This window comes from Leptodactylus fuscus, chromosome 9, assembly GCF_031893055.1.
Source record: "Leptodactylus fuscus isolate aLepFus1 chromosome 9, aLepFus1.hap2, whole genome shotgun sequence".
In the NCBI taxonomy this organism is placed as follows: domain Eukaryota; kingdom Metazoa; phylum Chordata; class Amphibia; order Anura; family Leptodactylidae; genus Leptodactylus; species Leptodactylus fuscus.
In genome coordinates this window covers 45,052,059-45,075,874 of record NC_134273.1, presented here as the reverse complement: position 1 = coordinate 45,075,874, position 23,816 = coordinate 45,052,059, and the positions used below count along the sequence as shown (strand labels likewise).

The 23,816-nt window shown below is 43.1% G+C and overlaps 1 protein-coding gene across 3 annotated transcripts in view; it reads right to left on the bottom strand.

Moving 5' to 3' along the window:
- MRTFA (myocardin related transcription factor A) overlaps positions 1–23,816 on the bottom strand; it is a 76,825-nt gene that overhangs the window by 30,679 nt on the left and 22,330 nt on the right. For all 3 annotated transcript variants that reach the window (XM_075286333.1, XM_075286332.1, XM_075286335.1), the window contains exons 4-9: positions 22,813–22,868; positions 21,256–21,331; positions 15,804–15,965; positions 14,227–14,387; positions 12,027–12,158; positions 1,129–1,373 (exon numbers count right to left, since the gene is read on the bottom strand). In XM_075286333.1, coding sequence (XP_075142434.1) covers positions 1,129–1,373; positions 12,027–12,158; positions 14,227–14,387; positions 15,804–15,965; positions 21,256–21,331; positions 22,813–22,868 — 832 coding nt within the window. The remainder of the gene's footprint in view (positions 1–1,128; positions 1,374–12,026; positions 12,159–14,226; positions 14,388–15,803; positions 15,966–21,255; positions 21,332–22,812; positions 22,869–23,816) is intronic.

The window sequence follows — 23,816 nt, the reverse complement described above, 5'->3', positions numbered from 1 at the left end:
ATACTAATCTACTTCTGATCCCCCAAAGCACTGAGCAGACTCCGCGGCTTCTTCCTTTCTTCTAAACTGTAAGCCATGGCAGGCCTGTGGCTGACAGACAGACAGACGTCTATATCCTGGCGTGAAGGGCGCAATACATTGATATCATCGTGCCCATCTGAGTCCCAGTCTTTGGACTCTTTTTGACTTAAGAGATTGTTAATAGTTAGAGATGAGCAAACACTATTCGAAACAGCCGTTTCAAATAGCATGCTCCCATAGAAATGAATGGAAGCGGCCGGCACGCAGACTTTGCCGGCAGCCAGCCGCTTAACCCCCCACGTGCCGGCTACATCCATTCACTTCTATGGGAGTGTGCTATTTCAAATAGGCTGTTTCAAATAGTGTTCGCTCATCTCTATTAATAGTAGATCAGGATTTCTCCTCTACTATGCATTCAACTGCATCAGTGTCTTCCAGACGCCAATGCAGTTGACTGTGTAACTTGTGTTTGCTACATCTCTGCTAGAAGGTTTTCACTACTCAGTGCATTTTCTTATTTAGTGGGGATCTTTTGCCACCTCCACAAACTCCAGTTCTTAGCATGTACTAGATTGCAACACAGTTGGAATTTTATCTATATCCCCCACCATTCCCAAGCAATCAGTGCAGTTAGTTTTGATAAGCCACATAGCTTCTGTAGGGTCAAGTAGGCATTGTCAGACAGTAGCAGGGGTGTGTGAGTCAGAGCTTAAATCAGAAGTAGACAGCGTCAGAGATCAAAATTACACTATTTTGCCTGCTCCTGCCTGACCCCATCATCTGACAGTAAAGAACCTAAATAGCATATGAGGCAAAAACAGAACTTATTGCTTGGAAACTGAGAAATTCCAACTGTGCCAAAAAGAGAAGAGGGGCAACTATTAAAGGATGCAAAGAGCTAGTCTTGACTGATGTGTTGAAAGATCCTCTTTAAAGTGAAAACATTAGCCACCACAGCATGATCATTGTGGTGTGGCTGGTACGTGGTGTGGCTGGTACGTGGTGAGGTAATATCCTTCTAGTTCTATCAATACTTATTGCTATTATTATAGCAACTGTAACTGAAAACCAGACAGAATACATCAATACTTATGCAAATAAGCTTACTTTGGAGGTGCTGGAAGGATGGTCTGATAGTTGTAATGCTGCTGCTGCTGATTGAAAATTTGTAGCTGAAGAAAAAGCTGCTGCTGTTGCAGAATTTTTGCATACGAGGAATCCATTGAAGGGAATCCTTTCTGCTTTTGATCAGGGTGTATATACTGGTGATACTTCAGCTTCTTCGCCTTTGGTTTAGAATCCTTTATCTTCTTCACTCGCAGTTTATCAGTACCAGGTTTTAAATGGTTTTGCTGTAATATTAAAATAACGTAAAACAGTAACCGAATACAGCTGTAAAGCTAAAGATCAATTACTTGGTTTACAAGAAGCAGAACAATATATAGTGCACCTGTGAAAGAGGATTAGAAATAAAATTAACCCCATCCCTGCAAAAAGTTTGGGCTGCATTATAAAAAGGGATTTTTGTGTACTCATCTGTAAAATCCTTTTCTCGTTGTTTCACTGGGGGACACAGCACCTTGGGGGTATAGACCTGGTCACTAGGAGGCGGACACTAGGGAAATGAAGGCAGTTGGCTCCGCCCACACAGGCTATATCTTCTCACTGATAGCGCACTCAGGCAGTTTTGTACCATAGCAGTAGGAGAGAGTCCAAAAATAGGAAAAAATGAATATGGAACCAACAACCATGAACAAACCTAAATTTGTGAAGAAATAAAATCCTGTACACAAAATAACAACGGGTGGGCCCTGTGCCCCCCAGTGAAACAAGAAAAGGATTTTACAGGAGACTACACAAAAATCCCTTTTTCTCGCAATATTTCACTGGCGGACACAGCACCTTGGAACGTCCAAAAGCAGTCCCTGAGGGAGGGAAAAAACAGACAGTCCTGTGAACAATCGGTGCACTGCCGTTTGCAGAACCCTCCGACCAGCTGGCATTGGCAGAAGACACAGAAAAGATCTGGTAAAATTTAGAGAAAATGTGTACCAAAGCCCAGGAAACAGCTTTGCAGAACGGCAAAACAGAAGCCTGATGTCGAACAGCCCTGGAGGCACTGACAGCCCTGGTAGCGTGAGCCGCTACACGGAAGGGCGAATAACTACCTTTTAGCTGTAAGGCTTCCTAACGACAGACCGAGCCAAGCAGAGATGGGCACCCTGGAAGCGGCAAGCCCTTCCTAGAGCTCTCTGTAAGATAAAAAAAAAGAGCATCACAGCACCGAAAAAGGTATCGTGAGGGCTAGAAAAAAAAAAAAAACAACTGCCCGGAGCAACATCCAGACAATGGATGGCGCTCACGAGGATCCTTAGGCTCCGGATAAAAAGATGGCAAGACAATGTCCTCATTGATGACAATAGAGGACACCACCTTAGAAGAAAAGATGGTGGAGGACAACGAACCACCCTGTCCTGTGAAGAACCAAGAAGGAAGACAGGCGCGGAAGCTGCCAGCTCAGAACCCTACAAATAGAAGTGATTGCAACAAGTAAAAAAACATCTTCCAAGAAAAAAACGGAGCGAGCTTTGCTCTAGAGGCTCAAGGAAGGAGCCTGAAGTACCTCAAAAACTAGGTAAAGTTATCAAGGATCAACTGGAAGGAGGGACACAATGAGCCATACACTAGAAAAAGGGTCTTTGCTTGAGCAAGGAAAACCAGGGCCTACTGGAAAAGAAAGGAAGCGCAGATATCAGACTATTCAGGGAGAGGCCAAGACCTTCAGCCAACCCAGACTGAAGGACGCCAGGATCCTGGGCAAAGAAAAGGAAAAAGACGACAATCTACAGTTCTGCACCAGCGGACATAAGACTACCAAGCGCAATGGAAAATTTTAGCTGACTGAGGCTCCCTGGCCTTGATCATAGACTAAAAAAACAGACTCAGAATAAAATCTCGGCCTCAACAGACCCGTCATTAAACGTAGCTAACGTAAGGTGGGGTGGAATAGGTCCTTGAGAGAGCAGATCCTCCCGCAGAGGAGCAAGCCAGGGCGTCTGCCAACAGAATTCTGAGGTCTGCATACTAGCCAGAAGAGGCCAGTCTGGAGCTACCAGGATGGCAGGAACCGCTTCGACCCAGAGTTCCTTGAAAAACCTGAGAAAGGAAGGGAAGAGGGAGGAACAGATACAGAACTGAAAACCCCCACCAGGGAATTACAAGAGCATCGGACACAATGCCCGAGGATCCCTGCATCTGGCCAACTACAGAAGAACTTTGTGGTTAAAACATGAGGCCTCAGAAAAACCGCCTGGCTCTTGGTTCCGCCCTGGAGAGTCAAGAAGGTGACGGCGGTGGAACTATTGGACTGAAAGTGAGCCAGCCGACCCCAGACAAGGGGGGGTCCAGTACGCAGAGCCCAAAAGAAGGCCCTCAGTTCCAACAGATTGAATTGGAGGAAGAATTCCTACCGGATCACCGTTCCAGAACATCCTGGACATGGAACTCTGCATCCCCCCGAAAAGCTGGCTTCGGCAATGACGCCTGCCAGTGGATGGAAGACAAGACTTCCCCAGAAAAAAAAAAAAAAAAAAAAACCCAGGTAGGAGCTCCATCCACGAAGTTTGAGACGAACTCTAGGAACAGAGGAGTTAAGCGATCCAGGCTGGACTGGCACTGGCCTCAACGTGCCAAGATTGCCAGCTGAAAGACAGCAATTGGAACTGGACTGAAGAGTACGAACCTTGGTTTTTGGAGGGAGAATCTTGCCCAGGCGAGTATCCAAAAATATATCCAGAAACCTCCATGTGCTAAAAAGCACAAGACAGGGCTTCCCCTCGTAGAAGAGCCAGCTGAACCGCCAAAGAAAATCCAGAGTGATCTGTAACTTGGAAAGATTGTCCGTCCTGGAGGGAGCCTTAACCAGAAGATCTTCCAGGTACGGGACAACAGCCACACCTCTGGGCAGAGAATAGTCATGAGAAAGGCCAGCACCCTAACGAAAACCCGGGGGGGTGAAGGCCAACCCAATGGGCCCAAGTGGAGCGTGACAAATTGGAAGCCGCGACCCTACCGCAAAAAAAACACAAAACCGCTGAAGGGCCAGCACAGTGCAAAAGAGGAATGTGGAGTAAGCGTCCCGGATAATGATGGACAAAAGGAATTCACCTAGTTCCATAAAGGCAACCATGAATAGCAGAGACTCCATGCGAAAGATTCAAAATTGAACAAAACCTGTTGAGAGACTTCAGGTCCAGAATGGAACAGAGAGAACTGTCCTTTCTTTGGAACAGTAAACAGACTGGCATAGAACCACTGGAAACATTGAGAAGCAGGCAAGGGCACAATCACCCCCTCTACTGAAGCATGGAGACTGCCTCGAGAAGAGAGGCCGCTTGAGCGGGAGAAGACGGAAAAAACCTTCCTCCTGGAAAATTCTATGGAATAGCCGATCGAGATCACCTCCCGAAACCAGGCAAGTCAAAACTCCCATAAGGCGAGCCAAAGATCCCCCACCTAAGGACCCCTGGGCAGGGGAAGACCTTAATGCAAATTGAGGCTAGACAGCTGGGATGCCCAGCAGGTCTAGTCTTGCTGGAGGGCTTCTTGGAGGACGAATCCCGAGGAGATTGTCCCCTGAAGAGGGAAGAAGAGCTAACGCTCTGAACGTCGTTGAGAAAGCCGGGAACTTCAAACCTCAGTCGCTATTCCAAGCCCTTCCCAGAGGGACAGCACTGCTCACATGAGAAAAAAAGGTGGACGGCAGGGGGGTGGACAACCCCAATCATCTTAGAAGCAGGCTCAACCTTCCAAGAATGGAACAACCGTGTGACATATAACCATAACATCAGCAGCGGTCTTGGCAGAACGGCGAGCCGCTTCAAGGGAAGAATCACAGACATTAGAAGCATATAGAATCTGCTCTACCAGAAGCTGGTAGTCCTGCAGAGATGACACATCAGCAAGACCAGCCCTCAGCTGTTTGCCCCAGGTGATACTATTAATCCAAGACGCAGCAAAAGGAGGGATGCTGGTAGTCCTACAGTGCTGATTTATCAGCAATAAAAAAAAAAAAAAAAAAAGGGATGCACAGAACCAGCCAGAAACAAAAAGGCCGACCAGCCAAAGAGTCCAGCCTTCTAACAGAGAAATTACTGAGAGAGGCAGAAAACCTAGAAAACCTGGCAATGGCTGAACCACCGTAAAGGACTTGGTCGAGTATCTGAAAAGTATCACAAATTGCATGAACAAGCTCCTGTGCAGCAGATGCTACCAATGTGCCTGGCTGGAACTCCGTTCGGAGTCAGAGGCATCCCCAGAAAAAAACAGCGCAACAAGCCAAGAGTCCTCCATTATATGAAGAGTATCACACACTGCACAGACATGCTCCTGCGTAGTAGCTGCTACCAATGTGCCTGACTGGAACTCAGATTCAGAGTCAGAGGCGTCCAAAGATTATAAAGAGAGAAAGCAGCTCCTCCTGCTAGATCCACCTGTCCTGGAGGAGCCATGTGCAGATCCTCTGTGTTGACCTAAAGGAGGATTTTCCTAGCCTGCTTGCAAGAGCAGCCCCTAGGACTGAAACTGGAAAAACCCTCTTAGGGCCTTAACCACAGCTGCTAACTGTGCAGACAGAGGCATCCCCCAATCTGGGCGGACAGCCGCTCCAGATACTGCCATAGACTGACAAAGTCTGGGCAAGTTACCCAACTTAGAGGAAAAAAACGGCCAAAACTGATGAGGGGGAGCAGGGCCAGGGGACTCCAGAGCGGGCTGAGTGGAGCAACAGAATGAACAAAAACCTGTCTGCAAAGACATTTTAGCTTGCAGCTAGAGCACACAAACGTGATAACAGCCGGGAATTCCAGGACCCAGGGAGACTCCTCATGAAAAAGCATGGCGGCAATAAAAGTAAAAACAACAACCCCCAAAGGCTAGCCTACCAGATCCTGGAAGGATAGATGCACAAGAAGATCCACAAAGGCTGCACAAAAGCTTAGACTGCAAAAGAAAAAACAGGCTTCAGAACAGGAAGAGACACATCAAACAAGGTCCTCCCTGCAAGATTCCTGCACAAAGAGGCGGGAGGAACACCCAGGCCAGCCCTCCGCCCCATGGGCAGCCTCCAGGAATCAGGAAAGCCCGGGGATGAGGCAAGGCCTAGTATGGCCTACACGCCGACAAAGCCGCGTGGTTCCTGGCGCCGGCCGCACGCCCGGGAACACAGTGGGACCCAGTGCGGCCTACTCGCTGGCAAAGCCACGGGCTCAAATAGAGGCCACGGCACGGTACCCAGCGCAGACTGCGCGACCTCGAAAATCCAAGGATGCGGTGGGGCCTAGCACAGCCTACACGCTAGCGAAGCCACGGCTCAAGTAGAAGCTGCGTCAGGTCGTGACTGCCTCCTACGACACTAGGTTCAAAACTGCCTGAGTGCACTGTCAGTGAGAGGGTATAGCCTGTGTGTAAGCGGAGCCAACTGCCTTCATTTCCCTAGTGTCCGCCTCCTAGTGACAAGGTCTATACCCTCAAGGTGCCGTGTCCCCCAGTGAAATATTGCGAGAAATCTATATTCAAATGAATATAAAAAGTTTGTATTATATGTTATCAGAGAAAAATACTTCTCTCTCCAGTTGCTACCATCACTTGCCTTCTAAATTGCTCATTTCACACCCAGGGGAAGGAGAAAGAGGAGTTAATGAAAATCAAGGACACACAGACATCTGGAGGCAATACAGCTGCAGTCTCACCATAGCTTTATTTACATTTGTAACACTCAATACTGCTTAAACCCTGCTAGAAATGTGTTAAACAAGTTATCTTAGATAGCACATGTATATTAATCTCTCTCTGGATTTATACTCCTATACCTTCTACCCTTTCAATAGGTTTCTACCATGTTTCCCTGAAAATAAGACAGTGTCTTATATTAAATAGCTGTCCTAAATATAAGACCTGTCTTATTTTCGGGGGATGTCTTATGACAACTGGCAGTCATGCTGGCACTTCCTTAGTGGAGCGCCGGTATGACTGCCGGTTGTAGGTAGCGTAGGGGGGGGTATCTTACTAACCTTTCCCATCTTCGTAGCAGCGCTGGTGCTGCTGTTCATCCCGGCAGTGGTGGGTGGGGCTTAGCGATCCTCACTTCACTGACACAGCAGCCTCTGCCTCTTGGATGAGTTGGGAGAGTGAACTGCCCTGCAGTATATGCATAGCGGGCATCTCTCAGCTCATCCTACAGCAGCAGAGACAGTGGATACAACAGCAGACGGCTTTCCTGTGCACACAGAGCACATCGCAGTGTTCAGCTGGCTGTAATGATTTTTGGGAATGCCTTATTTTCGGGGGGGGGGGGGGTTTGCCTTATATTAGACAATTCAACAAAAGAAAAACCCCATGCCTTATTTTCGGGAGGTGACCTACTTTCGGGGAAACACGGTATGTAACCTGGTTTGTGAAGACGGATCTGGCAGTGAATTGAGCAGTTTAGTAGCTGGGGAAGAGCTGATAACAAGGGATATAACGTATTTCCCTCTGATGAAATATTAGGTTTTGGCTAAGTATCTTAGCTTGACTGGGATTAGGTTTATAACCAGTTTACGAGTGACAGACTCTCTTTAGCCCCTTAATGACCAATGAAGTACCTGTGACGGCATCGACTGCAGCTGTTAACACTTTAGATGCCACAATTAAAAACATCCGAGGCATCTAAAGTGCACAAACAACGTATAATAGAAGTCAGTGGCTTTTACATTAGTATTGCAGTGCAGTACTAATTGCAGTGCAGTATAATACATTAGTATTGCAGTGCAGTGTATGAGCGAACAGACCCACTAGGTGGTCTGAAAATTAAAGAAAAATAAAAAAGTACAAAAAAAAAAAATGCCATGAACTACAACGATTCAAATGACTCCCCTTTCCCTAGTCCACAAATAAAAATGTACAATAATAGCCTAAATTATTAATGTTAATTAAGTTAGTGCTATTAATGGGTTAGTAAGTGCATCCAAATACTTTTAGCAGCATTTTGAGTGATTTCTTTGCTTCTCTGGGAGCACCTGGTATCTTCTGCATTTGTTTACATGGTGTAGCTTACTGTGCTTCTATCCTACAACTACCATAATGCTTTGCCCCCTCTCACTCCCTTACACCCTTCTTCCCTGTCTCCCTAGCTAGCCCGCCCACTATTAGTCCTTCCAACTAACTAAGCCCAACCTAACCCCCCCCCCCCGAACCCCCATATCACCATATCATACTTATCTGTCTTCCTATCTCCTTCTCGACGAGTCATGGAGCGCTGCAGGCCTTCCGCGCTATTTGGAGCTGAGCTGACCTCACTTCCACCTCTCTGAGGTGAATCGATTTCTTTCATTTGCACAGACACAAAGTCCTGCATGTACTAAAAAAAAAAGTCCTGCATGTGCTTAAAAAAAAAGTTTCACCACAGAGAGGCTGCATACGGACACCAGCGGTTTGATTTAAAAATCCATTCAAATTCAAACACACCCCCCCCCCCCCCCCATCAATACTTACATGACTTCCTGTCCGGGAACGACTCCTCTCCTTTTCCTCTCTCTTCAAGAGCTTGCACAGTCTGGAGGCACCTGCGAGACATGTAGAGATGGCACTATATCTCTACTGCGCAGGACTCACAGGTACTTCTGGTCCGTGTATGAGCTAGGAAAGCGGAAGAGAAGAGTCTCCAGACTGCACAAAGTGAAAAGAAGGAGCCGTCTCCCAGAGAGGAAGATAGGCAAGTATGAGGCGGGCTTAGTTTGTTTGCTTTTTATGTTGATAGCTCAGCTAGGGAGAGGGGGGGGGAAGCGTGGAGAGTACACAAAAAGTTACATAGCAGGAAGTTAAACAAATGAAGAAAATATCAGGAGCTCCCAGAGAAATCCAAACATCACTGAAAACGCTGGTAAAAGGTATATGGGTGTACTTTTAACCCATTAATAGCACTAACAGACCTTTTAAAAAAAAATAAAAGATTTTTTTATTTTCTGAAAACCCCTTTAATACTTGCACTCAAACAGGTTTCTCATCACTGGCATTACCAACGGATCTCTACTCTGCTTTTGAACAAGCACTATATTTTAAGGTGTCAGAAGGGGGTTAAACAGAATATATCACCATTCCATTTAACACCTTCAAATGCTATTAATTGATCACAGCAAATGCGCCCACCTCTATATGCTGATTAAAGGCGATGATCTGAGCTTATTCTGGAACCACGGGACCTGGGCAACACTGCAGGGATTGAGTCAAACATGAAGTCCTCTGTATCGACGTACCCTAATCAAAAGTGAGGCCATCTAACAGCTAAAGCTTAGCTAAAATTCGGTGATACAATAGAACAATGATCCTAAGTACACCATCAAACAAACAACTGAATGTCTTAAAAAGAAGAACATCATGGTATTGCAAATGCTTAGTCAAAGTCCAGTCAACAACCAAATTGAAATGATGTGAGGGATCTTAAAGGGGTTGTCTGGAATTAAAACCATTACATGCAGAAAGGATGGGAGATCTATAATATAACTAAATAAGCATTTATCCCTTATCGGCATCCTCCGCTGTGTTTCTGCGATAGCTCCGCTGCTCTGTTAGTATAGAGCAGGGGTTGGCAACTCCTGGCACGCGTGCCAAGAGTAGCATACAAGGCATATCATGCTGGCATGGCAGCCAGCACAGGACCTGCATATATTAAAGAGAAGAAGGAGCACCCTTTAGTCCTCTGCTACAGCAATGATATAGGACGCTCGCTCCTTTCTTCCTAGAGAGAGGAAAGCCCAGGAGGCAGAGCTCACACAGTGCAGCAGAAGGATCCTGCCTGGACACTGCTCCTGCCATCTGCATCCTGTAAAAAGGAGGAGAGGAGAGCTTCGTACAACAAAGCAAAAGTAAAACACACAGGTACATGCTGCGGTTACTATTCCTATTAATGTCAGACATTTGGGGTTATTAATTTAGTTTTAGTAACTCCATGTGCCTCACATTAATAGGACTATTATTAGCACTAAAACATACTCACAGATGCCGTCGTTTTTGCGGCTGTGTGCCCGGGCCAAATTGAAGAGCTGCAAATTATGTAGCAGGTCCTATATGTGTCCTATATCTGTCTGCATTTGAGGCCCTGTCAACCCATTTTTAATGCATAGGTTAATTAAAACCACATTGGTGCCATTTTTGTGCAGGAGACCTAAGACTGAGGCCCCACGTTGCAGAAACAGCCTTTTTGTTGCAGATTTTGCTGCGTTTTTTTGAGCCAAAGCCAAGAACGGCTACAAAAGGAATGGGAAATACCTAGGAAGCTTCTTTTAGGTTTCCCTTCTGCTCAATCCACTCATGGCTTTGGCTCAGAAAAACGCAGCAAAACCTGGAACAAAAAAAAAAAAAAAAGATGCATTTCCGTAATGTGGGCCTCAGCCTTACGGCTCGTTCACATCTGCGCCCGGTCTCCGTCTGCATGCAGAAGACGGAAACCCGACAGTGTTCAGCCTTTGAGCGCCGGTGAGTGTTTTGGGTTCTCCACAGCGAAACCGTTTTTTTAACAACTGGACACAAAGTCTTGCATGTCCAACTCCTGTGTCCGGTTAAAAAAAAAAAAAACGGTTTTGCCGCGGAGAAGACGCTCACAGGCGCTCATGGCCGGACTCTTTTCAAACCCTTTCAAATGAATAGGTTTGAAAAATGACTGTAGGTTTCCGTCTCCTGCCCAGTTTCGTGCAGGAAACGGAAACCTGCAGAACGGAGACCCCGGGCGCAGATGTGAACGAACCCTTATGGTGTTTCTTTTCGGGTGGTCACACACTGTGTAGCCAGATGTGGCTATCGTCAAATCAAGTCCCCGGGCACCAGCGCTGTCACTTTGGTTAAGTGTGACACCTATTAGTAAGTGTGACACACCTGTCTGTGGTTTTGCTGTTGCCGCATCGCCAGGAATTAAATGTGGCCAAAATTAATCCGCGTTTCACTTACAAAAAAGGTGAAAGTATCGGTGGCCGGGGACTGGATGCAGCAGCCAGGTATTTAGTTCGTCACCCCCCCTCCCCCTTCATCCCCCCCCACAGGTCACTAATTGCCAGTTACACATGTACTTATATCACTTCTAATGGAAAAGTACAGGTGTATGAAAGCAAATAGAGGTAAACTCATGTGGCTGGGAGCGCAGAATGTCAGCACTCCTATGCTGTGGTTTATTCTATATGACTTTAGTATAGGGGTCGTCAGCCTTAAAATTATTGCTTGGCACTCTGAGGACCTTAGCTTTGATTTTTTAATATAAATCGTAACGCTGAAGAAAAAAGGTAGTCTACCCCTGGTATAGAGAGTAATGTCACGTTGATGCTTTAAACTGCTGCCAATAGCAGTGTTTGGTTGCAGCAATTTTGTCAATGTGACAACAAAAACTATTTCTGCTAAAGGTGGTTCTACAAGCTACTGATTCATGGGGTGTACTTAGTTATCACACGCAACTTTTCCATTTTGGATTTCCATTATGTGTTATCCTTCATCTGAGATTGTGTTTATCTGATTTTAAGATCCTTAAAGGACAAGATGCTTTTTACTGTGCCTGAAAATATAAAATCAAAGAATTCAAAAGAAAGTTGCTTGGTTGGTCATTACTGTATATAGAGTGTATTTGTGTGCCTGGTTTTCCCTTTGCCTGCTTCAATATGCATATTATCTTCCATGTCATGTTTTTGCAGTTTAGACAGGTTTCTATAGTTATTCTAATATATATCTACATTGCTGGTTTTTAATACCTGTTATACCACTTATAAGGATCGTCTATATATATGAAATGTGTAGGCACTTGCAGTGTTTTTCTCTCACATTGTCTATAGTTGATTTCATGGTGTGAATAAAATTTCAGCATATACATTCATTTCCCCAAGTGCTGGAAGGACTTTCTTGTGGATCTGTGCACCACATCAAAATACGCAGTAAATCAACTGATGGTTCAAACAGGCCAAAGCTATGACAAATATACATGTTTTTACCTTTAGGAGTGTAGGAAAGGGTTTGTTCGCTGAGACAGGGACAACATTATTGTTCATATTAGAGGATTGTAAAAACTCAGAAGGAATGTTTTTTCCTGAATGTTCCGATCCGAGCTGCACCCACGCAAGAGTCTGCAATCAAAGTAAAGCAGTAATACAATGTTAAAACAGAAAATTATTTTTTTTTGATTAATTATCAGACAGGATATTCCATTAAAACTCTTAAGCCTACGTCCAGATTTATTGTTACAGCTCTAATGAGCTGTTAAAATACATATAAGTTATATTAGTGTGTGAGGGTCAGTAATGAGAGTAATATACTGTGGGGGTATTAAACTGTGTGCGGGCCAAATAAGGGGATCTTTTTTGATTTGCATATGGGGAATGGTGCCAATAAAGAGGGGGCATGGCTTAAAATTTTAACTAGGGGGGGCAACCAAAGGTTGCTGGATCGCTCTGTGACTCCTTCACTTTTGCAGGCTACAGGAGTCGCATTGTCACCGTATTGCGTATCGCAAATGCAACTGTTAGTCGCAAAAATGTGAAGTAATGTTTCACTTGAAGTCTTTTTATAGCTTATTGCATCTGCTTATTGTGTGAAAGTACAATGACTGACCCTGACTTTCTTTTTTCTTTTTTGGGGGGGGAGAATATTCCTTTCTGATGTTTTCCTAAGCAGAATGCTAAGGAAGTCTAATGCTGCTGAGGTAACCTAGCCAGCGGCCTGCAAAGTTTTACTTAATAGTTACTGTATGTGTGGTGTAAGGAGTAAATATAGCTGAGCTGTAAGTGACAGCAGGAAGAGGAAACACAGACTGCTATTCCCATCTATCCCCTTGTACAGCCTTGCAATGACCTCATGGGGTTATCATAATTGGGAACACTTAGGGGGTAGCATGGTGGTTCATTGGTTAGCACAGTTTCCTTGCAGTGCTGGAGTTCTAGGTTCAAAATTAACCAAGGACAACCTCTGCGAGGAGTTTATATATTTTCCCTGTGTCTGTGCAGGTTTTTTCCTACACTCCAAAGACTTACTGATAAGGAACGGAAATTGTGTGCAATATATGGTACTGACAATATTCTGTAAAATGCTGCAGAATATGCTGGTGCAATAGAAACAAGACAAATAAATAAGCTGACATGTGCTGACAGATTCAAGAGTTTATGTTTCTCCAGAAGTGGCGAGAAAATGAGAGACACTTCCCTGAGCGGTGGAAACCGGCAATACAAGATGTTTCAGTAACAAGATAACTATACAAACATGTTGGGAAAATCTCCCTAATACACTGGACTTTACTCACCACACAAGGCTTTTTTTTTTTTCTATATACTTATCAACTACCATAGAGCATGATGAAGGCCGACATCTTCCGAAAACGCTTACTGCTACTAATTAAAACCACTTCACTAAATATTGGAGTTCTGAAGTTTTTTCTTGACAAATTAACATATGGCTATGGTAGTGGGAGAACCATTTAATTATTTTAAAATGCAGGTTTATATTAACAAACATGGACAGGCAGTGAAAGGGTTTGTGCTTCTTTACAGCTTTTGCAGTCACTAACAGGTCCTGAACCCTGAGGTCCCTCTGCCACATAAAATACACTACTATTTAGCACAAGGTAGGTAGGAGTCCAATCCAATTTCTGAATTGGCGTCCAGGAGCTACAAGTTATGCCTGTGCAGTACTTCCTCCGAGCTAAATGCGAGGTTTGTAATGTCAGATTCTTTCCAAGTCACTGATCATTCTGCTAAGTCTATTTAGGTTACTTAAGGGCCATCTTAGATTGGCTGGTGGCATCCAAAGTAGTTCCTCTCCAGCAACTAGGGGAGAAAAATATGAGGCTTGGCTGCACCCATTTGGGCACTTTGTCCTAAGCAGAGTACAATACTTAAAGAGGACCTTTAAAATCCTTATCAATGTGCGGTATTAGAAATTTTAGAAAGCTAACATTGTGCTGAATTCAGTACAAGAAAACTACTGTCGGGGGAGAAAGGGGAGGTTCATCTAAGCACAGCAATGACATTATGCTGTAAGGCCCATCCTTCTGGCAGTGAGGAAATATTGGTGCTGAAATTACCACCACCGATATCTCCAGCACTGGGGCACAACCCAGGAAAGCATAACATTGGCTTTCTAGTGGTATATAATACCACACATCAATGAGGACATGAAAGGTCTTCTTTAAGCTATTCTCACCTGTACGGGAGACAGAAGTTGCACAATGTCAGTAGGCTTGGGATCTGCAGGAGACTGTATGGACCCATGTGAATCCTGGCTAGCTGGCTGTTCTGGAGACAAGGCATCACTGCTGTCTTCATCAAAGGAAGAGCTGTCGGCCACCTTGGCATAATTCACATCTATGACAAAAAGCAGGGGTTTGCGTTTAGAACAGAAAATTTAACTGCGATTTTAAAGGGGTTGTCCAGCCTAAAATTTTATCTATTAAATTAGGCCAGGGAGATTGAAAAAAAATTAAATGAAAACCATACTCACCTGTTTCTGGTGCTCCAGCCCTTCAGTGTGTGATCTGGTCCTGCGGCTCTGTTGTAGTCTTCTGGCGGAAGTACCCGCCCCACATGACAGCTGAGGCCAACCAGTGGCTTCAAGAAGGGAACAGGAGACATCACTACCTGTGCCGTACCTGATTCTTTTCCTGAGTCCACTGAATGGCCTCAGTAGTCATGTGACTGCTAAGACCAATAAACGGCGTTAGCAAAAAGGACCTGGAACGTCACAGCCGGCGAGAAATTTAATAAGAAAGCAGCCAACCGGACCACCATGGGGGGGACACCGGGGCATCGGGAACAGGTCAGCATGTTTTTGTTTTGTTTTGTTTTTTTGGTTTTTTTGGGGGGGGGGGGTTTCCCACCTCCCCAGCCTAATTAGAAAATATTATTTAGCCTGGAAAACCTCTTCGAGCATAGAAAAACCACTGACAAAGTATCAGGAAATGTATTTCATATTTTGCCAAGAACAAGTTTAATATTTAAAGCAATTAGAAATGTGTTATCTTTTAAAGAAAGTTAGCTGTAAAATGTGCTATAACATTTTCAAAAAAAGAAAACATTTCTCACCTCTTCAGTCTCTCACTGATCCAATGCTGATACTCCAGCGTTTCCCTGATCTTTGATTACAAAATGGCCACAGCACTGAATTCAATCTATCTGGTCATGTGTTATGAGTTTTTGCCAGTAAGTGTGATATGTGACCATTGCTTGTACACAAAGACCAAAGGACCAGGAGCTATGAAATGCATAAGAGGTTACTAATATGAACATTTTATGATGAATACATTTTAACAGATTGCACACAGGACATTATTTTATATATATATATATATATATATATATATATATATATATACACACACACACATACATATATATATATACATACACACACTTACTTCAGGGCAGATCCAGGAAGTGAGGAGGTGGTTGGGTCTGTCCTTTAACCCCGAGCCCGGTGAGAGCAATTTGTGTTTTTCGTGTGACTGATAGTAAGCCACATGTATAGTTAGGTTATTACTTCTGTTTAGTTAGTCGCTCGGAAGAGCAGGAATTTGTTTTATTTGTACCTGAAGTGAAGGTTTATCTATTTTCCTGTCTTTTCTTTTGTTTGCTGCACAGTTTCTCTCCCTTTCTTGACTGTTTGGGTCCGCAACACTGCTTCTACCGAGCTACCTGCCCCAAAATTATTTAGGAGGAGGCCTCAGTAGAGGGGGGAAAAAATTGAATACACATATATGCATGATGTGCTGCTATGTGGCTTACCTATTATTGCTTCCTTTAGACCAGTCTCTACAGGAAGTATATTCTTAACCACGAGCTCCATTGGACCAGGCCTCTGGGAGATCTTTTCATTCAGGTCATCTGCAAGACGAGCCCTTTTCAGTTTTAGTTGTTTGGCTTGAAGGGAGGGCTCAGCTGTAGTCTCTGTAAGAAGTAGCATAAAAGTTCTAATTAAAGATATACATTAAACTGTATGGTAATTTACATGGTCTAATCATTGATGGTTACCAATGTATATTGAGGAAAGCTATTACTAAGGCCTCCAGCACATGACCGTAGTGGCTTTTACTGTCTGCATATATTGATCCACAAAAAACATGTCAGTATGCCATCCACAACCACGGATCTACAAAAAGACTTGTATGGTAGCCTATACTTAAAATATGTCATGCTTCATAATTTGCAGTCCTTGGATACAAAACAGACACATTGCTGCAAAATCATGGTCATGTGTCTAGGCCCCTAGAAATACCAAGTGTCCATTCTTCTAACAGCAATTGCGGATAAATAGTAAGGTCGTGTGAAGACCTAAAGAGTTAAATCTTACTGCTCTATCCTGAGTCATGGTGAGGTTTACCTGCAAGGTGTGCTTTATAACTAGGCTGTGTGTTTTTCTCTTGGCTGGGTTCACATGGTATGTTTCTGTGCAGATTCACTTTTGAATCAAAGCATCTTAAAGATAATGTGTCACCAAGAAATTACCAATTCTTTATATTAAAATTTGTAGTTTATAAAATATAATTTTAAGAAATGTAGGCAATATTGTTTTTATTTCCAATTCTTTATGTATAAAAAGAATCCTCAAAAATCTTCGATTGCCACAAAGTCTATAATATTCAGTGACCTCCTCTTCCCTGGAGCAGTCTCTGGGCGATGGACCCCAAGTAGACCTTATTGACTTCTATGGGAGAGTTTTCTAGTCATGCTCTGTGACCTGCGATTGGAATAGATGAGCAGTGAAATCACCTCAGGTGACTGGTGGATTTTGTATCCTATCTGCATATACAAGGCAGCTCTCATTATTAGTGTGCTGATAAGCATCTATAGCAAACAGGAAGTCTCAGCTTAGTCTTGGTTTAGAGGCCAGAGTCAGAACTTTTTTTTTTTTTGAACACATAATAATAGTGTGAAAGTCAGCTTAATTAATCAACGTGAACTTGCACACAATTATTTCAATTATTTTGCATCAATAACATCCTAACACTGTCATTAGCTAAAGGAAAAATCAGTAAGTGTATGTGGCAAGTAAAATAGGGAATGTCCTAAAATAATTATTCATTTAGTGTAATCTAGGTAATTGTGATTTTGATTTGAGCGAAATTATTCCTCCCATTGTTTAAACAGCGTTTTCATAACGCCGGACCTGTGTGATAGTATAAGTGATGTCACTCACTTCTCTCACTGTCATGTACAGCTCAGTGGCAGGACAATCAGTTCAGATAATTGCAGTTTGCTGATAAAGCCCTGTCTGTTATCTCTCTATGTAAACACAAAGATAACACTGAGTGTGTTCTCTACAAGCACATGCATATTATCTGATTTCCATTTCTATTAGATTTCAAGTATTCATAAGTATTGTGAAACTTCTTAGGCTGGTCTTACACGACCGTACTGAATGTACGGTCCGCAAGTTGCTGATCGGCAACATAGACTCCGCATGTGTCCGTGTCCTGCCGCAATTCACGGCCATATCCTATAAATTGCGGACCACAGTTGCGGTCCGGCCACACCACAGATAAAATATCCGGTGGTGTAAGAGGCCACATTGAATATAATGTGTCTGCAAATGGTCCGCAATTAAAAACCCTCAATTGCAGACCATTTGCGGACTTACATTATGGCCGTGTAAAACCAGCCTTAGTGTTCAGCAAGCTGGGAGGGGGGATATACAGGAAGTGTGAAGAGACAGCAGGCAAAGTCAATGAAACAGTCATCGTTTACACTCCGTTTCTATGGCCACTGGGCTTATCTGCTCAGTTTCCAAGTGACGTAGCTGCCTGCTCTCAAGGGGGGAGGGAGGGGCTGAGTGCTCGGCAGCAGCTCTGAGCTGTTTATGTCTGACAATTAATGGAGCTCCTCAGATAGGGGAAGGGGGAGGTGAGAGCTGCGGGATTTCTGAACTCTATCTTCAGCTCTTCCACTTATCAGCCGGTTTAATTGAATTTGGCTGATAAGGGCTGAGATAGGGAGTCCGGTACCTCTGTATGTAATGCAAGCTGACTCAAATCCAGCTCTGCTACATCAGCTTCATACTGTGTTAATGCATTTACAACCAATCCATCATTACTGACTGCAAACATAGCAGATAGCAGAGCAAGTGAAACCCCGCCCACCAATGTGCCGAGAAATCCAGGAAGTGAACACAGCACAGAGTCTGCAGGTTGGTGAACAAGGGTTATGGGAATACCCCTTTAATAACTGAAGATTAGTGGGGTTTACCGGGCAGAAAATCTTTTTTATTTTATTTTAGAAAGGTCTGTTAGTGCTAGTAATGGGTTAATAAGTACACCCATGTACCTTTAGCAGTGTTTGGAGTGATTTCTGCTCCCCCCTCCTCTCTCACTCTGTTACAAAACCCTCCATCTCACTAAGCCTAGCTCCTCCCACTGTCATTGACTAGCAATCCTGCCCATTACTAGCCCCTCCCACATCTCCCTAGCAAACCTATTCCGCCCACTGCTAGAAGACAGTGAGGAGCCGTCACCAGACATAGGAAAGCAAGGTAAGTATTGATGGGGATGGGGGGGGGGGGGGTGAGGGGGAAGAAGAGTGATGGTGATGGTCAATTTCAAAAGCGGTGAAACGGAACGTCACCTGATTATCAGAAAGTATCCCTGGGGTGGTCACATGATCACTCCAGGTATATGGGTAATTATAGATTATTTTTTTTTAAATTGAAGTAAAGTAGAAGTTAGGTGGGGGAGGGTTAATTCTCAGTTTATCCTGGACAACCCCTTTAAGTTGACTGTGTTTTTAAGTAACGATATTTCAGATTCTGTTATAACTAGAACCATTTTTCTATAGGTTGCATTCAACCGAAGATAAAGCCATTTGAAGTGACCATCCCACTTTTGTAAATGCTTCAGCTCTATGTACCTCATTGAGTACAGATGTATGGACAGTCTCCTGGCAATGCTTAGTTAGAACATTGCTAATGGGAACTTTACAGACAGTTTTCTATTAAAAGGAAGTTTGATAGAGTGATAAAGTATATTACAAAAAGATACAGCCCCCCCCCCCCAAAAAAAAAACAAAAAAAAAAACTTAAAAATATATATATTGTACATCAATTAAATTGGATCCATTGATTTCTACTGGATCATTGTGTCTATAAAAATGGACAAAGATAAAGAATGTCATTTTTTGACAGCCGTGTAAAATGGTCAGTAAATAAGGACATGTGAATAGGAACATTGAAGTCAATTATAGCACAGAAGTAGAACTATAGCCTTGCAGCACTAGGGTCCTAGGTTCAAAACCAACCAACAGCAACTTCTGTAAGGAGTTCGTATGTTCTCCCCATGCTTGCGTGAGTTTCTTCCAGGTACTTTCCTCTCACATTCCAAAGGCAAAATGATAGGGAATGTACATGGTGAGCCTTATATGGCACAGTGACTGACAATATCTGTAAAAGTGCTGCTGAATATGTTGGCTCTATATACTGTAAGTAAGGGCTCGTTCACATTTGCGCCCTGGACTCCGTTCTGCAGGTTTCCGTTTGCATACAGTAGACGGAAACCTGATAATGGAGACCCGAACGCTGGTGTGAACCCAGCGTAAGCAAATAAATAAAACAATGTGTTCTCAGAAACGGCCCTCAGATGTCCATTTTCTACTGTTGCATGAATAAGACCTTAAAGGGGTATTCCCATGTACATAATCATATCTATATTTGTAGATAATTAAAAGTTAAACATTTTTGCAAATATAAGTAATTAAAAATTCTGCAGAGTTTTAAAGATTTTCTCTAACTTTCTTAGTGGTGACAGTCTTTTATCTTGATCGGTTGCCAATAGATACGACCACTAATGCAGAAACTTTCTATGGTCTGGGACTTGTCAGGAACCTGCTATGATTTTCTTATTGTAGCCGGGTTATCGGGCAGGGACACTACATGTATCAGAAGATACCCTGGCTGCAATACAGAAATCATGGCTGATTTTCTGACCTTAGAAAGTTTCTGCATTGGTGGTCGTATCCATGGCAACTGATCAAGATAACAGACTCTCACCACTAAGAAAGTTAGAGAAAATCTTTAAAACTCTGCAGAATTTTTAATTACTTACATTAGCAAAAATGTTTAACTTTTAATCATCTATAAATTAAAAAATAATTATGTAGATGGGAATACCCCTTTAAGCTAATTTCAGACACACTAGAACATGCCCAAACTCACAGGGTGGGTTGAAACTGAAAAATTGTAGTTGGCCCCTACCCACACTAATACCTTTCTGTGGTCTCGCTCCCCCCAGTTTCGGCTGTCACCCTCTTAGGTCCCATCCAATGTAATAGATCCATTTGGGCTACGTGTAGCAGGTTGTTCCCACTTGCTTCACCTTGCTCCTCCATGCTGTCTTTCCGGTACAACCAGCTCCTCCCGGAGGGGCTGGGCTCTCGAATGGTTCGCTCTTGGGGTGGTCTCGGTTTGTTCCATGTAGCAGACCTCATCGACCCCTTTTCCTTGGAACGTAGACCCTTTGATTATTTCGTCTCTTCCCTGGGCATGCCTGATTCAGAGTGGTTCCACTATCAACAGATTGCACATTTTCTATGTACTATGTTTGGGGGCCTGCAGGTCTCCGTCCCCACTGGTTTTGAGAGGCTGTGCCGTATGGCCACCTCTACTAAAGGTCTGATTTCAGACATTTACCGGCTGTTATCTTCTCCGGAGGGATGGTCTCCCCTGATCCACAGATATATGACTCGTTGGTCCTCTGATCTAGGAAGGCAGATTTGTCTGCCTTAGTGGCAGATCATTTGGTCACGTGTCAATAAATCTTTCACCTGTATTTCCTACCGTTAGACCCAATTTAAAATTCAAAACAAAACAATGGACAGAAACAGATCACTATTGATCTCAATGTAAATGGACGGGCATCCATTCGCATCAGTTTTAATGCAAAATTTTTATTCTTATTGTTAAATGAATGTACGAGGTGGCTGAGTAGAAACTCAATAGAATCAGTACAGAAAACCATTTAGTATGTTTGCATGTTGAAAATAAAAAATAAAAAAACGACATAAAAAAACAAAAAACAATGATTCTAGAAATAATATTTGCATATTGATTGCATTTTGACATTTGTTCAGATGCCACATATGCTCATCTACTCAGTCTATTAATTATACTTACACAATTCTCAAGGGGATAATGCTTTCTTATATGACCATAACTACAACTATAGCACATTTTATAGCTCGTTTTTTTCCATACCTTCCAGTATGTGCATCCTCACTAGCTCTGAGCGCTCTGGCCGACACCTGATTTTACGCTTTAAATAGTCCTCAGTCTGGAAATAAGAAGAAAAGGAAAATCAAGCCTAATACAGTGAACTAAAACCAGCAGATTAATTTTTTATTTACCAGAACCTTACTTATTTTGAAGATGTGACTAAATATGCCCATACACATAACAGCAAAGTCATCTTAACCTGTCTTTTTAATTGGGACAGGCCAATTACCTTAAGTGTTGAATTTCAACATGCTTCATTCTTCTCATGGGAAATAGTTATAAACAACTTTTCCTAAATGTACAGTGGATTGTAAAAGTATTAACTTTTTCACACATTTTGTCACCTTACAACCACCAACTAAAATGTATTTTATTGAGATTTTAAGTGATAGACCAAAACAAAGTAGCAGATAATTGTGAAGTGGAAGAAAATGAAAACTCTGAAAAGAATGATGTGGAAAAGTATTCAGTCCCCGGTACTCTTGCCTTCAGAAGTCACTTAATTAGTTAATAGAGTCCAGCTGTGTGCAATTTAGTCTCTGTATAAATACACCTCTTCTGTGAAGGCCTCAGTGGTTTGTTACAGAACTCTAGTGAACAAACAGCATCATGAAGACCAAGGAACTCACCAGACAAATCGGAGATAAAAGTTGTCGAGAAGCAGGATTAAGTTCTAAAAACTTATCTCAATCTTTGAGCATCTGAAGGAGCACTGTTAAATCCATCATCCAAATATGAAAAAAGTATTCTACAACTGAAAACCCATCAAGACATGGCCATCCACCTAAACTAACAGATTGAGCAAGGAGAGTACTGGTTAGAGAAGAGGCCCATTGTCATTCTGGAGGAGCTGTCCACAAGGCAACTATAAGCCATGCACTCTACAAATCTGACCTTTATGCAACAGTAGTAAGAAGAAACCATTGTTTTAAGAAAGACATAAGAAGTGTCATTTGTCGCAAATCATATAGGGGACACAGCAAATGTGGAAGAAGGTGCTCCCGTCAGATGAGACCAAAGTTGAACTTTTTGGCCTAAATGCACAGCGCTCATCACCCTGAACACACTATCCCCATTGTCAAACATGGTGGTGGCAGCATCATGCTGTGGGTAGGTTTTACTTCAGCAGGGACAGGTAAACTGGTCAGAATTGATGGGAAGATGGATGGAACTAAATACAGGGCAATCCTGATAAAAACTCTGTTGGAGGCTGCAAAAGACTTGAGACTGGGAAGTAGATTCATCTTCCAGCAAGACAATGACCCAAAACATACAGCCAGAGCAACAATGGAATGGTTTATCAAAGAATATTCATGCGTTAGAAGAGCCCAAAGTTCAGATCTAAATCCCATTGAGTATCTGTGAAAAGACATAGAAATTGCTGTTCACAGACGCTCTCCATCTAACCTGACTGGACTTGAGCTATATTGCAAAGAAGAATGGGCAAAAATCTCAGTCTCTAAATGCGCAAAGCTGGTAGAGACATACCCCAAAGACTTTCAGCTATAAGCTACATCCCATCTATTTATTCCTTCTTACCCTTGCTCTTTCCAAACTCTTTCTTTGCTCATGAAACGATGCTGGACTCTTCAATGCTGCGAGGAAAAAAATGAAAGGTTTCAAATATCAAACGTACAAATTTTACTATCACAAAAACCTAACATATTACATTGCGGATGCCTAAGTGTGTGCAAGGTTCTCCTATATAATTCCAAATGCCATATATTTCTCCCTGTGCAGAAGACTAAGTACTCATTCTCTTGCACGCCACCTTTTATTGTGCAGACTCTTACATACAGTGTTGGCCCAAAGTATTGGCACCCCTGCAGTTCTGTCAGATAATACTCAGTTTCTTCCAGAAAATGATTGCAAGCACAAACTCTTTGGTATTAATATCTTCATTTATTTTGCTTGCAATGAAAAAACACAAAAGAGAATTAAAAAAAAAAGTCAAATCATTGATCATTTTACACAAAACTCCAAAAATGGACCGGACAAAAGTATTGGCACCCTCAGCCTAATACTTGGTAGCACAACCTTTAGACAAAATAACTGCGAACAACCCCTTCCGGTAACCATCAATGAGTTTCTTACAATGCTCTGCTGGAATTTTAGACCATTCTTCTTTGGCAAACTGCTCCAGGTCCCTGAGATTTGAAGGGTGCCTTCTCCAAACTGCCATTTTGAGATCTCTCCCCCACAGGTGTTCTATGGGATTCAGGGCTGGACTCATTGCTGCCACTTTAGAAGTCTCCAGTGCTTTCTCTCAAACCATTTTCTAGTGCTTTTTGAAGTGTGTTTTGGGTCATTGTCCTGCTGGAAGACCCATGACCGCTGAGGGAGACCCAGCTTTCTCACATTGGGCCCTACATTATGCTGCAAAATTTGTTGGTAGTCTTCAGACTTCATAATACCGTGCACACGGTCAAGCAGTCCAGTGACAGAGGCAGCAAAGCAATCCCAAAACATCAGGGAACCTCTGCCATGATTGACTGTAGGGACCATGTTCTTTTCTTTGAAGGCCTCTTTTTTTTTTTCCTGTA